The sequence below is a fragment of the Nanorana parkeri genome, unplaced genomic scaffold, assembly GCF_000935625.1.
Source record: "Nanorana parkeri isolate BGI_ZX_2015 unplaced genomic scaffold, ASM93562v1 scaffold88, whole genome shotgun sequence".
NCBI lineage: Eukaryota > Metazoa > Chordata > Amphibia > Anura > Dicroglossidae > Nanorana > Nanorana parkeri.
In genome coordinates, this window is record NW_017306356.1 from 1,929,287 (window position 1) to 1,941,810 (window position 12,524).

A 12,524-nucleotide genomic window follows, 5' to 3' on the forward strand; every position below is an offset into this window, starting at 1 on the left:
TGAATGCCAGTTTGTGGGTGTGTAATAATAAATACAAAATAATATAAATAATAAAAAATATATATATTTGTGTACACAGACACACGCAAACATATTCTGCAGTTCTATTTTCTGGGGGAAACTAGTTGAGCAATGAAAAATATATTTTTTCCAAAGCTATGTAAACTTTTATTTGCTCCCATTGGCTTTGTGAAATATACTATTGAAAGTAAGTGAAAAACAAATATCTGTTGGCCCAGCCGGAAATAGCTAATAACCTCCTTCGCTGCACTGCTAACAGTTAGTGTTGTCCCGGGTTCTCCCTATGGACTACTCCCCTAGTTAAATCAAGTCACATATTAGAAAATACATTTGCAGACTGATGAGTTGCAGTTCTAACATACAGGGTTGGCTTAAACAAAAATGTAAATTTTTTTTTTTCAGGTGGGAGCTGACAATGTCCATCTGGCTCTTACCTTGGTGGGTTATGATTCAGAGCTGCAAAAGGCTATGGAATATGTCTTTGGAACTACATTAGTGTGCGATACCTTGGACAATGCTAAAAAAGTAACATTTGACAAAAGAATAATGACCAAATCTGTTACGCTTGGAGGGGATACGTTTGATCCACAAGGCACATTAAGTGGAGGTAAATGTAATTTTGATCATTCTGATTCAATTGAACTAGTTTGTATGCTGGTTATTTACCTGTCGAAGGCTTGAGTAGGCTAATCCCGAGTACATTTTCGATGATTGTTTTATAATGCACTCTTTTCTGGCAGGTGCTCGTTCTCAAGCTCCTTCAGTGTTATCCAAGATTCAGGAGATTAAAGCGGTTCAGGATGAGCTAAGAACAAAGGAGACAGAGCTGCAAACAGTAGAGAAAGAACTGGCTGCTCTGAAGAATACAGCTGAAAGGTATGGTATTCTTTTCCTGAATCCCAGTCTTAGATGCTCTGTAGCACTCGCACTGGCCAGTGAAGATGTTGTTTGATGCCATCTTTGATCATGTTTACTTTGGAGAGGATATGAACAAAGCTTTTATATTGTGAGGGTCTACAGGGTGTATGGCTGATGAAAAATGAACGTTGTTTTCCCAGAATGTTCATAAATTCTGTTCTGGAGCCCTGGGGGCTTTGTAGAATTCTGGGTGTTATAAAGACTCCATTCCTAGGCCCCCTTCTTACCTAGTTTATTTTACTGATATATTTATATAAACTCATACACTTTACTTTGTGAATTTGTGTAACATAAGACTGGCAAATACCAATTTCTATGGTGATCGGCTGTTTAATGGCGATCGGCTAAGTGTTGGGAATGTATGAGTGGAAATTTTAGGTCGATAAAGCCAGACTTTAAAATGTGTATTGTGTGTAAACCGTTTTAGTACAGCTGATTTCTATTTTACTTCACAACCAGGATGCTTTAGAGCCTGCTGAGGGTTTTACTAGAGGTTTTATGACATGGCAATTTTACAGTGGGATTTGAGGCTTCGTAAACCCCGGGCAAGTACTGTTCAATTTGATCTGTTTGAGCTGGTTCTTGTAGGGAGTTTTATAAAATGTGTCAATTCTCTGCCTGCCACAAAATCTAAATCTGATCGGTGTGGAGTTTGGAGAAATGAGTGTAGCACGTGCTCCATACGAATCCCCCATTTTTCTCACTCAGTTTGAAGTTTATCAGAGGTCATGTAACCATGCTCTTGGTACTTCTTGCTACAAACTGAGACATGCCGGTAGTAGGAGGTGTTCTCCAGGGCTGGTGTACAGTTTTTTGTTTGCCAGTGTTCAAGCCTCCTTTGTATCACCCAAAGGTGTAGACTTCTTGTTTTCCTCGATAAACTTGAAGAAAAGCATGGCAAAAAAAAAAAATCCTATTTGTTTAATGGATGTAATTCTTACACGGCACTTGCTGCATCTATATCGCCAGAACTTCAGTGGTAAAAGTTTTCTTCTGGCATGAAATTTTGCAGTGACATAACTTTTATTTGACAGACATTATTTTGGAGGAACATATAACAAACATAGTAGTTGGTAACAAGCAGGCAAGAGTTGCATTACTACGTAAAACTGCTTGGTGGTAATGGTGTGCCTCCTGTTCAGTAGTCCGATGTTTTTATTGCAGATATCGCCAGCTAAAACAGCAATGGGAGACAAAGTCTGAAGAAGCTGATCTTCTTCTAACAAAACTCCAGCAGAGCTCATATCACAAACAGCAAGAGGAGCTGGAGGCATTGAAGCAAACGATTGGTGAGCATATTCTTTCATGCTAGAATTGCTTTATGGTTTTTGAGCCCGCTGAATTAAAAATGTAAGTCATGTGTTTAGGTCCAAATGTTAAATGCGGTTTTGTGTTTGGTTGTTTTTTCTTTTTACAATGTCAGAGGAGAGTGAAGAAACTCTGAAGAAGACCAAGGAGGTACAGAAAAAGGCAGAAGAGAAATACAAGGTCCTTGAGCACAAAATGAAAAATGCAGAAGCTGAGCGTGAGAAAGAATTGAAGGAAGCTCAGCAGAAACTAGATGCAGCCAAAAAGAAATCTGATGTCTCCAGTAAAAAGATGAAGGAAAAACAGCAGGTCAGTGCTGACTTTCCTACTGACACTTGGGGTTAATTCGCACAAATCAGTCAGAATAAAAAAAAAATGATGTCCTTTGTAATTGTAAGGTAAACCATTACTAAACCAAAAGGGCTGCCTAAGAACAAAGTGCCTACTATTGGCTTACTTTCCCAGACAAGCCATCTTGACCTTTCTGATTTGCCTTGATTTTGCTGGAGAGACCTAGAATTCCATTCTTAAACAAGTTAAGTGTGGATGACCTTGAGGGGCAGGCAGAGGGAGAATGGCAACAGTTAATGAGTGGTGAAAATCTTCTGTGGTGTGCTGCTTTCTTGGTAACAGGTAAATGTGTCCTGCTGTAAAACAAAGAACAGAAAAGAGAGCGCCACAACCTAGCACAGTAGGTGATATAAAACCAGGGAAAAGTATGAAATTACTAAGTTGCACTCACAGTGATTAAAACAAGTAGCTATCCACTAGGAAACAATGTATCCAGGGCTGGCAGCAACACTGTCTTCCTCTAAAGCTGGCCATACACCTTACAATTATCTGCAGATTTTCTATGGTCAGATGGAAAATGTGCAACAGATTCCTCCATCTACTCTAAACTGTGTGGATGGAGGACTCTCCCACTGGGCCAAGCCTCAGTAACTTGCTAGTCGGCCCAGCTGGCTCTCAAAACACCTGAACCATGCCTGCATCCAATCAGATTGTTCAGGTATTTTGAGAGCCTGCAGATAATCTATAGGTGTATGGCCAGCTTAAGACTGTGGCAAACCTGTTCTGGAGAGATGCTGGTCTGATCAGTAAAAACAGAAGAACAGAGAACAGAGCCCCTGATTGTGAAGGTCAATTAAAATATTTATTGAATAAATTATTCCCTCACGGCTTGACAAAGAGGCGCTTTGCCTTGAAACACATTGCCATCATCAAGTACCCCCTCCCCGGCTCCTGTCTCCATCTCCTTCCAGCCAGAGGGTCTGTTCCAGCCCAGTCTTCTTGTGGCTTCAGCTGCTGCCTTCCAGTGAGAGCCGCAGCGCTACTTCTACCGACTCCTTTACAGCCTGAGGGCAGAACCGTTCCATTGCTGTGGCTGCTACACTCCTGGAGATCAGCAGAGAGGAAGAGGATGTGGGGAACCCTGATTTCAGCAACTATTTGATAAGGCTCCAGTACACTTTACTAAGTGTGAGTGCATTTTATTCAATAAATGTTTTCATTGATGTACAAGTTCTAGGGCTGCTCTGTGTTCTGTTTTTACTGATCAGACCAGCGTTTCTCCAGGACTGGTTTGTCAGTCTTAGAGGAAGACAGTGTTGCTGCCGGCCCTGGATACATTGTTTCCTAGTGGATAGCTACTTTTTTTTATTACTATGAGTACAACTTAGTAATTTCATACTTTTCCAAGGTTTTATATCACTTATTGTGCTAGGTTGTGGTGCTTTCTTTTCCTAGAATTCTATTTTGGAACCCAGCTGCCTGACATGTTGGTCCCCAGTCCGGTGGTAGTGCCTGCTTGGAACGGAGCTTAGATGAAAAGGCTCACCAGAAAACTAACAGCAGTCTCAGACTAAGGTGTATATAGTATGGGAATGGGGTGGTCTTAGGCAGCAAGATTATATATGGACGTGAGGTTAACTTTAACACTTGCACAAAGTACACGAAAACTGTGTGTGTGTTAAAACGAACCTGACAATGAACGAACAATGTTAAAATACTTGTAGACGCCACAAACTACTGCATTTTTCCACCTGACAGGTTCACTTTAAATATATTGCAGGATCTCATTATAGCTTGAATAATGAAAATTAAGTTTTCTGGCTTAATGTGGCAGATCATGCATGACGTGATATTTTATTTTGTCATAGGAAGTGGATGCTCTCATGTTAGAACTAGAGGAAATGAAGAGAGAGCAGACAACCTACCAACAGCAGATTGAAGCAGTGGATGAAGCCATTAAAAATTACCAAGGGCAAATAGACAGCATGGCAGCAGGGGTGGCAAAGAACAAGGTAAATAATGACTTTCTAAGGACATACTAATTAGTGGGTAATATATGGCACATTTTACATACTTTACCATCCTATATTTTGCCAGGAAACTGTCAAGAAAGCCCAGGAAGAGCTGATGAAGCAAAAAGAGATTATCATGGGACATGACAGAGAAATTAAGAGCAAGTCCTCTGAAGCCAGCAAGATGAGGGAAAGCAATAACGACATTCAGCTCAAGATAAAAGAGCTAGAACACAATATCAGTAAACACAAAAAGGATAGTGCTGATGCTACTGCAAGGGTAAGTCTGCTTATCCTGCACAATATGCATCTTTCTGTTTTATGCTGTAAGCACTACTTTTAAAGCAAAACTGTTGCAAAGAAAATAGTAAGTCCAACACAGTACTGTTGTGTGCATATAAATTCTTGTATCTGTGATCACTGAAAATGGATGTATGAATTACAGTCCATTCTGCTGATACAACACTGGTTAGATCAGGCCAAGAAGAGGAGGCATGTAAAAAAGTGTCAGTCAATATATGATCGGGAAATCCTGAAAGCAGCATTACATGTATGGGCTAGGGGGTAGTGTATAGTTCTCAAAGTCTGGATTCCTGAGGCATATAGACTATTGGTCAAATGTCTACCAATTGAGGATACCTTAAGAAATTAAGTAGAATGATTGTGTAAATCAGTTGCATGTATGTGATATTGCATGCAGAACCTTTCCTCAGTGGCTGGTTGGCTTTAATCCTTTTGCAGCCACCAACGTATGTCATAAGTTGGCAGTGGCAGCATGTGCATGTACTATTTTACATGTTCTCCGTTAAAGGAGAACTATGAGGCGAGTGAAAATCACTCAGCCTCATAGTTCTAGCCGACCTGTGACAATGAAACTGTCGCAGGTTGGCTCAATCGATCGGGAAGTGAGCGAACACGTCTCGATCCTGTCCCTGCAGAGAGCCGTGACTCACTCACGGCTCCCTGCAGGGATTCCCCCTCTCCGATCCTCCAGCGCTGACTGGTGGAACGGAAGGGGCAGGTACAGCTGGCTCTGCCTCTAGATAGGCAGAGCCAGCTGTCACTCACGCAGCTGGGTGGATCCAGACAGTAATGTCGGGATCTGTCCCGGCTGCGGCGTCTCGGTATACTGAGCTTTGGGCCCTTTATGATAGCAATACAGTAAAGTTAAAAACAAAGTTTCTAAAATGAAAGCTTAATAAAATTAGAGACACTTTCAAAGCCCCCACGTGCATACCCATATGTACACAAACGTGATTGCCGGGTGTACTTGCATACAAAAATGACTGCTTCACATATATTATATATGCCTGCACACGCAATTATTCTAGGGCCATCATTCATGGTTAAATTTGAATTGATTATATACAAAAAAATGTATATGTGTGTATATATATATATATATATATGTGTGTGTGTGCGTGTATAATTTTTTTTACATTTTGTTTCAAAACCGAAAAAAAAAAATCATTTCGGTGCACCTCTAGTGCACCCAAGGTAGTCTCAACTTTTTCCCTTTTTTAAATGAAGACATTGTTTTACCTTCACTTTATCCAGCTCCTGTTCATCATTAATGACATTTCTCCTCATTGTTTGGATGTTGCGCGGGCTATTAGAGTTTGTCAGCCACAGCTTCCTTTAGACATTAGAAAAGGTTGTTCGATTCCTAAATCCACTGTTTCCAAGTGGAGTCGTCAGATTGCCATTTAAACGTATGAGTACTGGGATAAGGTACCTCCTTTTCCTGTTTCTGCTTATTCTACTAAGGCAATTGGTGCTTCCTGGGCATTTCACAATCAGGCTTCTATTATATTTTTTTTTTAGAGATACCGGAGTGTAAAAAAATACCATTCTATAGGAAGAAAGTACTGTGTTTTTTTGTTTTTCAACTATTAAGTCCCAATCATAACTATTCTGGTGTTTTCTATCTATGTGTTAGGTTGCCAAAATGCTAAATGACTATGAGTGGATTGCCTCTGAAAAGCATCTCTTTGGCCAAGAAAACACTGCTTATGATTTCAAAACCAACAACCCCAAGGCAGCAGGGCAGAGGTTGCAGAAACTACAAGAGATGCAGGAAAAATTAGGCCGGAATGTTAACATGAGAGCAATGAACATGTTGACACAAGCAGAGGAAAGGGTAGGTGCATTTGGTCATTGAGGCCACTGTACTGCTTAGACAAGTAGTTATACTAGACTTTGTATGGCTGTTTAAAAATAAATAATTCAAGGATAAATGATTATTTGTATTTCTTTGTATTCAATGACTTCATAGTACAACGACTTAATGAAAAAGAGGAGAATTGTGGAGAATGACAAGTCCAAAATTCTAGATACTATTGAAGAGCTTGACCAGAAGAAAAATGAGGCTTTAAAAATTGCCTGGCAAAAGGTAACACTGGGCCTTATTAACATGATTGTGTTTTAAACAGAAATGATTTGCAACTCAGATCAGGTATTAACACCTCTTGCATTGTTTAGGTGAACCAAGACTTTGGCTCTATTTTCTCGACTCTGTTACCTGGGGCAAATGCCAAGTTGGCGCCTCCTGAGGGCCGGAATGTACTGGATGGGCTGGAATTCAAGGTTGCATTGGGCAGCACGTGGAAGGAAAATCTGACAGAATTAAGCGGTGGACAGCGGTAGACCTTTTTTTCCCTTTGTGTAGATAAGTTTGAGGAACTCTAAATTGTGTAGACAGATGGCAGTGCAACTATGCACTTATTTGCTTCAAGTCTCTGATGCCGATATTGGAGGATATATGGTAGACCCAAGAATAAACTATTAAAATTAGAGGTAAAACGAAACCGAAACCAAAAAATGTTTTTTATTTTAACTTTTTCAAATTTTTAAAAGTATTTTTTATATTTTTATTCATTTTTTATTACATATTTAAATTTTTTACTTTTAGGGGCTTTGGGGGGAAATATTAGGGGTCTAAATAGACCCCTGAAATTTCCCTTTTAAAATGGAAAAAGAGATTGAGGACACAGTTCTCAATCTCTTTTTCTGCAGCCCCTGTTATCAATGAACAGGAATTCTCTATACTGAGTGTTCCTGTTCATTCATAACATGAGAACATAGTATGTTTCCTATAACCACAATCATGAATGAACAGGAAGTGATGTACCTTACTTCCCATTCATTCATAATTGAGGATATAGTAACCATACTCTGTCCTCAATTATTTACAAACACTCAGCGATCACTGAGTATTTGTACTCGCACTCCTTCCTAACACACTGTCACTAGGAGGCTGAGCGAGCGGTGCCTGCTGTCTCCGCCCACACACCGCGCTCCCGATCTGTGACAGGAGGCTGAGCGGTGCGGGGAGGAGAGACGCCGGACGCTCACAGCGCTCTCCTCCCGCATCGCTCAGCCTCCTGTGACAGTTTCTCTCCTCCCCGCTGGGACACAGCAGCGCCCAGAGGGGAGGAGAGAATAGGACGCACCGCTGTATTGGCCAGAAAATGGCACTTTCGGAATTATGCCAAAAGTGCCATTTTCGGCCGATATGTTTCGGCGGCCTATATATCGGTGCATCCCTAATTAAAATGTTTTCATGCTATCGGGGCTTAGGAGCTTATGCTACCCTTTTACAAACCTACAAAGTTGCTTATGACAGAATGAGGACATATGATGGGTTTCTGCTTAGATGTTTTGGCAAGTATCATTCACACTGGCTTCTTATGGCTTGCTAATGCTTAATATATCTGTTTTCAGTTCTGTGCTTAGGTGGGAATGAGCCATAGATAAAAGTTGGCAGGTTACATTACGCTATCATCTTAATAATACATTCTGATTGATGGACCTTTCATGTTCGTTTGACCAAACTTTGCCAGCCCTTTCCTGGGAGTGGGGGTATGTGGGGCCATGGTGGTTGGCTTAGCAAAGCTGTTTGGTCATTAGTTAGCTGAATGTTTCTGCTCCTAGCAAAATATATGACTGTCTAGTATCTCCTGCCTAAGATTTCCTGTACACATGACACCACCATACAGAAAATGTTAACCAACGCTAAGCTAGTCCCAGCTTCTCACAGTATTTCTTTTCTTCTCAGGTCACTTGTGGCTTTGTCTCTTATATTGGCCATGTTACTTTTTAAACCTGCTCCAATCTATATCCTGGATGAAGTTGATGCTGCTTTGGACCTCTCTCATACACAGAACATTGGACAGATGCTTCGGACACACTTTCGACACTCTCAGGTAAAATAGCAGTGGTGAATGGATTTCCAGACATGACAGGCTTTCATACGAAGTTCAGGAGGAGCTGGACAAACTTCCTTAACCTCCCTGGCGGTATGATTATGTCAGGAATTTTGTACCAAAAGCGGTAACTCACTTCTCGATCTGTGACTGCCACTCACAGCTCCCCGCAGGGATTTCCCCCTCCCCTGTCCGATACTCCAGCGCTGAGTGGCGGAACGGACGGGGGAGGGGGCGTCTCAGTATACCGCAAGCTGTAGCTCACGGTATACTGAGCTTTGGGTCATGGCAGAACGCTAGTGTTCTCCAGTGACCCTTAGGAGAACTATGGGGATAAGCCCTGACCCAATAGTTCTCCTTTTAAGGACCATGTTTGTGAAAATGGTGTAAGGCCAGTTTTTTCATCATCCAAATTCTTGACATGTTTTTATTAGCACTACTCTAGTTTTCCTATTAGAGCTGTTATTATAAAAAAAAAGTGACTGCTGCGCTGTTTGTAACGCTGGATACTACTGTAAATGAGCCCCTTTTCAGGATTCCTTAATTGCATGTTTTCCTTCTAGTTATGATGGTTGAAAACACAATGCAATCAAGTTCATCAGCGACACCGTGGTACCTCCCCTAGTTTGCTTAAACTATATTTCTTGTCCATTGAGGGTAACAGGGAGTCATGTACAGTCTGGGTATACTGCCTCCTACAGTGGGATTGGTTGGCTGTAGTTTAGGCTGTGAGTTTATCTTGCAGCCATTGCTTTCAGAGACTGACTCCCTCTTTGCCATTTGTGATGGTCTCTGTAAGGGGGAACCTGCTTCTCATTCCACCATTTCTTGTGGCTCGGACAGATCATCATCTAAACTTGTGGCAGTACAAGACTTCTGTGTTCCTTAATGGATTACAAGAAAAGGATTTTACAGTGTGTACAAAAAAAATCATATTCAATCCTTGCTCGTTTACAGTGCAATGCAGTAAAGCTTGGGGGGTAAGCAGTTTAGCTTCCCCTGTTTACATTGGCTGTGATCATATTTTAATGGCCAGATTGTAATACAGAATTTTACTTCCAGGTGACACCATACTTATACGGAAATAAACTATCCTGCCCTTGTGAGAGTAGGTTTGACTCCTGCATCTAACTAGTGGGGTTCAGAATTGGATAACCCTACAAAACTCCTTTTTAAATATAAGGCTTTCCTGCCTTTTAACGGCTAGTCCTATGAGATTTGGTGATCTTTGCTAAAGGCTCTTACAAGAAGAAGCTTAACCCTGCCCTTTACAAAGATGGCCGCCTTTGCACAGTGTGCAGAACAAGCCATTGTGACTCCATAATTGGGAAAAGATCATCTGCAGGGAGAAAATGAACATCACCAGTAACTAGTCGTATTTCCTCTGTTTGCATTTTTTTTTGACAGCTTCCAGAGTTCATTTCCTCCTTTTAGGGGTTAACTCTATAAACCAAACTTGTTATACTGGTGCAGTGAACATGATCATATATGTAAACTGTGAAACACTTTTTTTTTCTTCCAGTTCATTGTTGTCTCTCTGAAAGATGGAATGTTCAACAACGCCAACGTCCTGTTCAAGACCAAGTTTGTGGATGGAGTATCCACCGTAGCCAGATTTGCTCAGAATCAAAATGGAGGGAATGCGGCTGCCCAACAAAAATTGGACAAGAGCAGATCTAAGGACAAAAGAAATCGCATGCAAGTTGATGATTGAAAATTTAAGAGACTTTTATAAAGTCCAAACACATCACAGGGGATTTATCAAACCTGGAGCAGTTGTGCATGGCAACCAAACTTTCATTTTCAAATTTTAACTGAAGAGAGAAGCTGATTGGTCGCCATGCACAACTGCTCCAGTTTTGATAAATTCCCCCCATTGTATGGATTTCAATAGCAGCCGGACGTAACATTTATATTTAACTGTATTGCTTATGTCTGTCGTCTCATGTGCATATATTTGCAGCACATTGCTTGTAAATATTTTCTTGTTCTCATGTCGGTTTAAGATTATGAATTTCAACTTGCGGAAGCCTAATACATCCACAAGGGTCCTGTATTAAACTTCCTGTCAAATTTTTATCTGCTTTCTTGACCACTCACAAACCTTTTTTCAGATTAACTTTATGTATAGCCAACCTTTTTGTATTATTAAAGCTTTTATAAATCTGTGTTACTTGTCATTTATATAAAAATGTATCGGGGATGGATCACAAGAACATGTAGTTGTTTCTACATTGTGAGCTCCATCTCTGGTCAGGTTCCTTGGTTTGAACACTGCTGCACACCATCTAGGTCAAATCCATATTTACTAAGGACCGTGCTGAGGGTTGTGAATAAAATCGGGGGGCAGATGTATATTTGGTTGATCTGGTTTTAATTCGGGTTAGGGATGCACAGATAGCATTTTTTTGGTGTGTGTCATGTGACAGTTTTTTTGAAACAATAGAGACTAAGTATTTTCAGACAGTCGTGGAGCAGCAGGGCCTGATCGCAGCTGCAAAATGCTGTACCCCTGGTAGTTCTGCCACTGACTGCAGGCTGTAGAGAGACTTCAAATCTCAACAATCCATTCTACAGCAATGCAGAATACCACCAGCTATAGAAGACTACAAATAATAGCAATACAGCAATGCAGAATATGACGCTACGAGGGATGCACAGATACTGTTTTTTCAGTTTTGAGTACCGATATTTATATTTCGGTACTCGCCAATACTGGTACTTCTGCTAGCATGGAGCCAGCTTCCTGGGCAATAGAGGAAGGCAGGTGTAGTGTCATTTCCCGCCAGCTTGATTCTGATTGGCCTGGAAGCCAGCTACATTCTGATTGGCCGGGATGGACTACAATCTCACTACAAATTAGAAAACCAAACATGAGATTGTAGTCCAGTACAGGAGTGAGCTCGGAGCGGTGGCTACTTTAAAACACACACAGAGACCATAGGGAACAAAAGTAGTCACCCTCCAGAAGGAAGGCCAGTGCCAGCACCAATTCAGAGATGATTTGAGGATCTACAGCCGAGTGATACACAAATAGTATACATTTATGTTAATAGTTAAGGTACTTGAATGTATTTTTAAGGTTTAACTTCTGAGTTTAGTGTCACAATAAGGGAGTCTTTAAATAGGACGTCCCCTGAATTAGGATCTACTGCACAACATTTGAGCTAGATATGTTTATGTGTCTGACATAACATGAGGCTGATGTGATACAGGTAAAGCAAAGTGCTATTACCATTTGATTCATGGAATGAATGCATTTTAGGTCCTTGCCCAATATCTGTTGGGTAGAGGGAGAGGGTTTGGGAAACCTCTTGATGGACTTTATGGGTGTGTGAGTGGCAAAATCACCTGCTACAGTGGAAATAGGGAATCTTGCAAGTTATTCTGTACTGCATTGATGAGATAGGATACAGTCTGGTTTTGTCCATCCATGGGGTCACTACATGACTCGGAGGGAATTGCTGCTGATTTAGCCATCATGAAGCTGTCAGCTTCTGACTGCTAGAGAGAAGCACACACAAGGCTCTCACAAGTAAGTCTTATCACCTGTGTATGCTTCCATCAGAAATCCTCTGCCAACAGATAGTTGGCTGCAGGTTCAGCAGTTGGCCTAGAAGTACCATTGCCTGTGATTTAAACTTTGGATATTAGAGAGCAGGAATGACAGAGTATGCTCTCAGCTGCAGTTAAACTGTGGGAACTAGCTGAAGGAGAAGTGCATCCCCAGAACAGGAAAGGTCTAGAGGTGCAGGGTGCAAAGGAATGG

At 41.1% G+C, this 12,524-nt stretch overlaps 1 protein-coding gene across 1 annotated transcript in view; it reads left to right on the plus strand.

Annotated features, from left to right (window-relative positions):
* Positions 1-10,497, plus strand: part of SMC2 (structural maintenance of chromosomes 2) — a 27,918-nt gene extending 17,421 nt beyond the window's left edge. Inside the window, exons 15-25 of the mRNA XM_018552450.1 lie at positions 424-628; positions 762-897; positions 2,104-2,228; positions 2,363-2,556; positions 4,407-4,550; positions 4,636-4,830; positions 6,490-6,690; positions 6,826-6,942; positions 7,032-7,192; positions 8,608-8,755; positions 10,278-10,497. Coding sequence (XP_018407952.1) covers positions 424-628; positions 762-897; positions 2,104-2,228; positions 2,363-2,556; positions 4,407-4,550; positions 4,636-4,830; positions 6,490-6,690; positions 6,826-6,942; positions 7,032-7,192; positions 8,608-8,755; positions 10,278-10,469 — 1,818 coding nt within the window. The 3' untranslated portion in view covers positions 10,470-10,497. The remainder of the gene's footprint in view (positions 1-423; positions 629-761; positions 898-2,103; positions 2,229-2,362; positions 2,557-4,406; positions 4,551-4,635; positions 4,831-6,489; positions 6,691-6,825; positions 6,943-7,031; positions 7,193-8,607; positions 8,756-10,277) is intronic.
* The last annotated feature ends 2,027 nt before the right edge of the window (positions 10,498-12,524 follow it).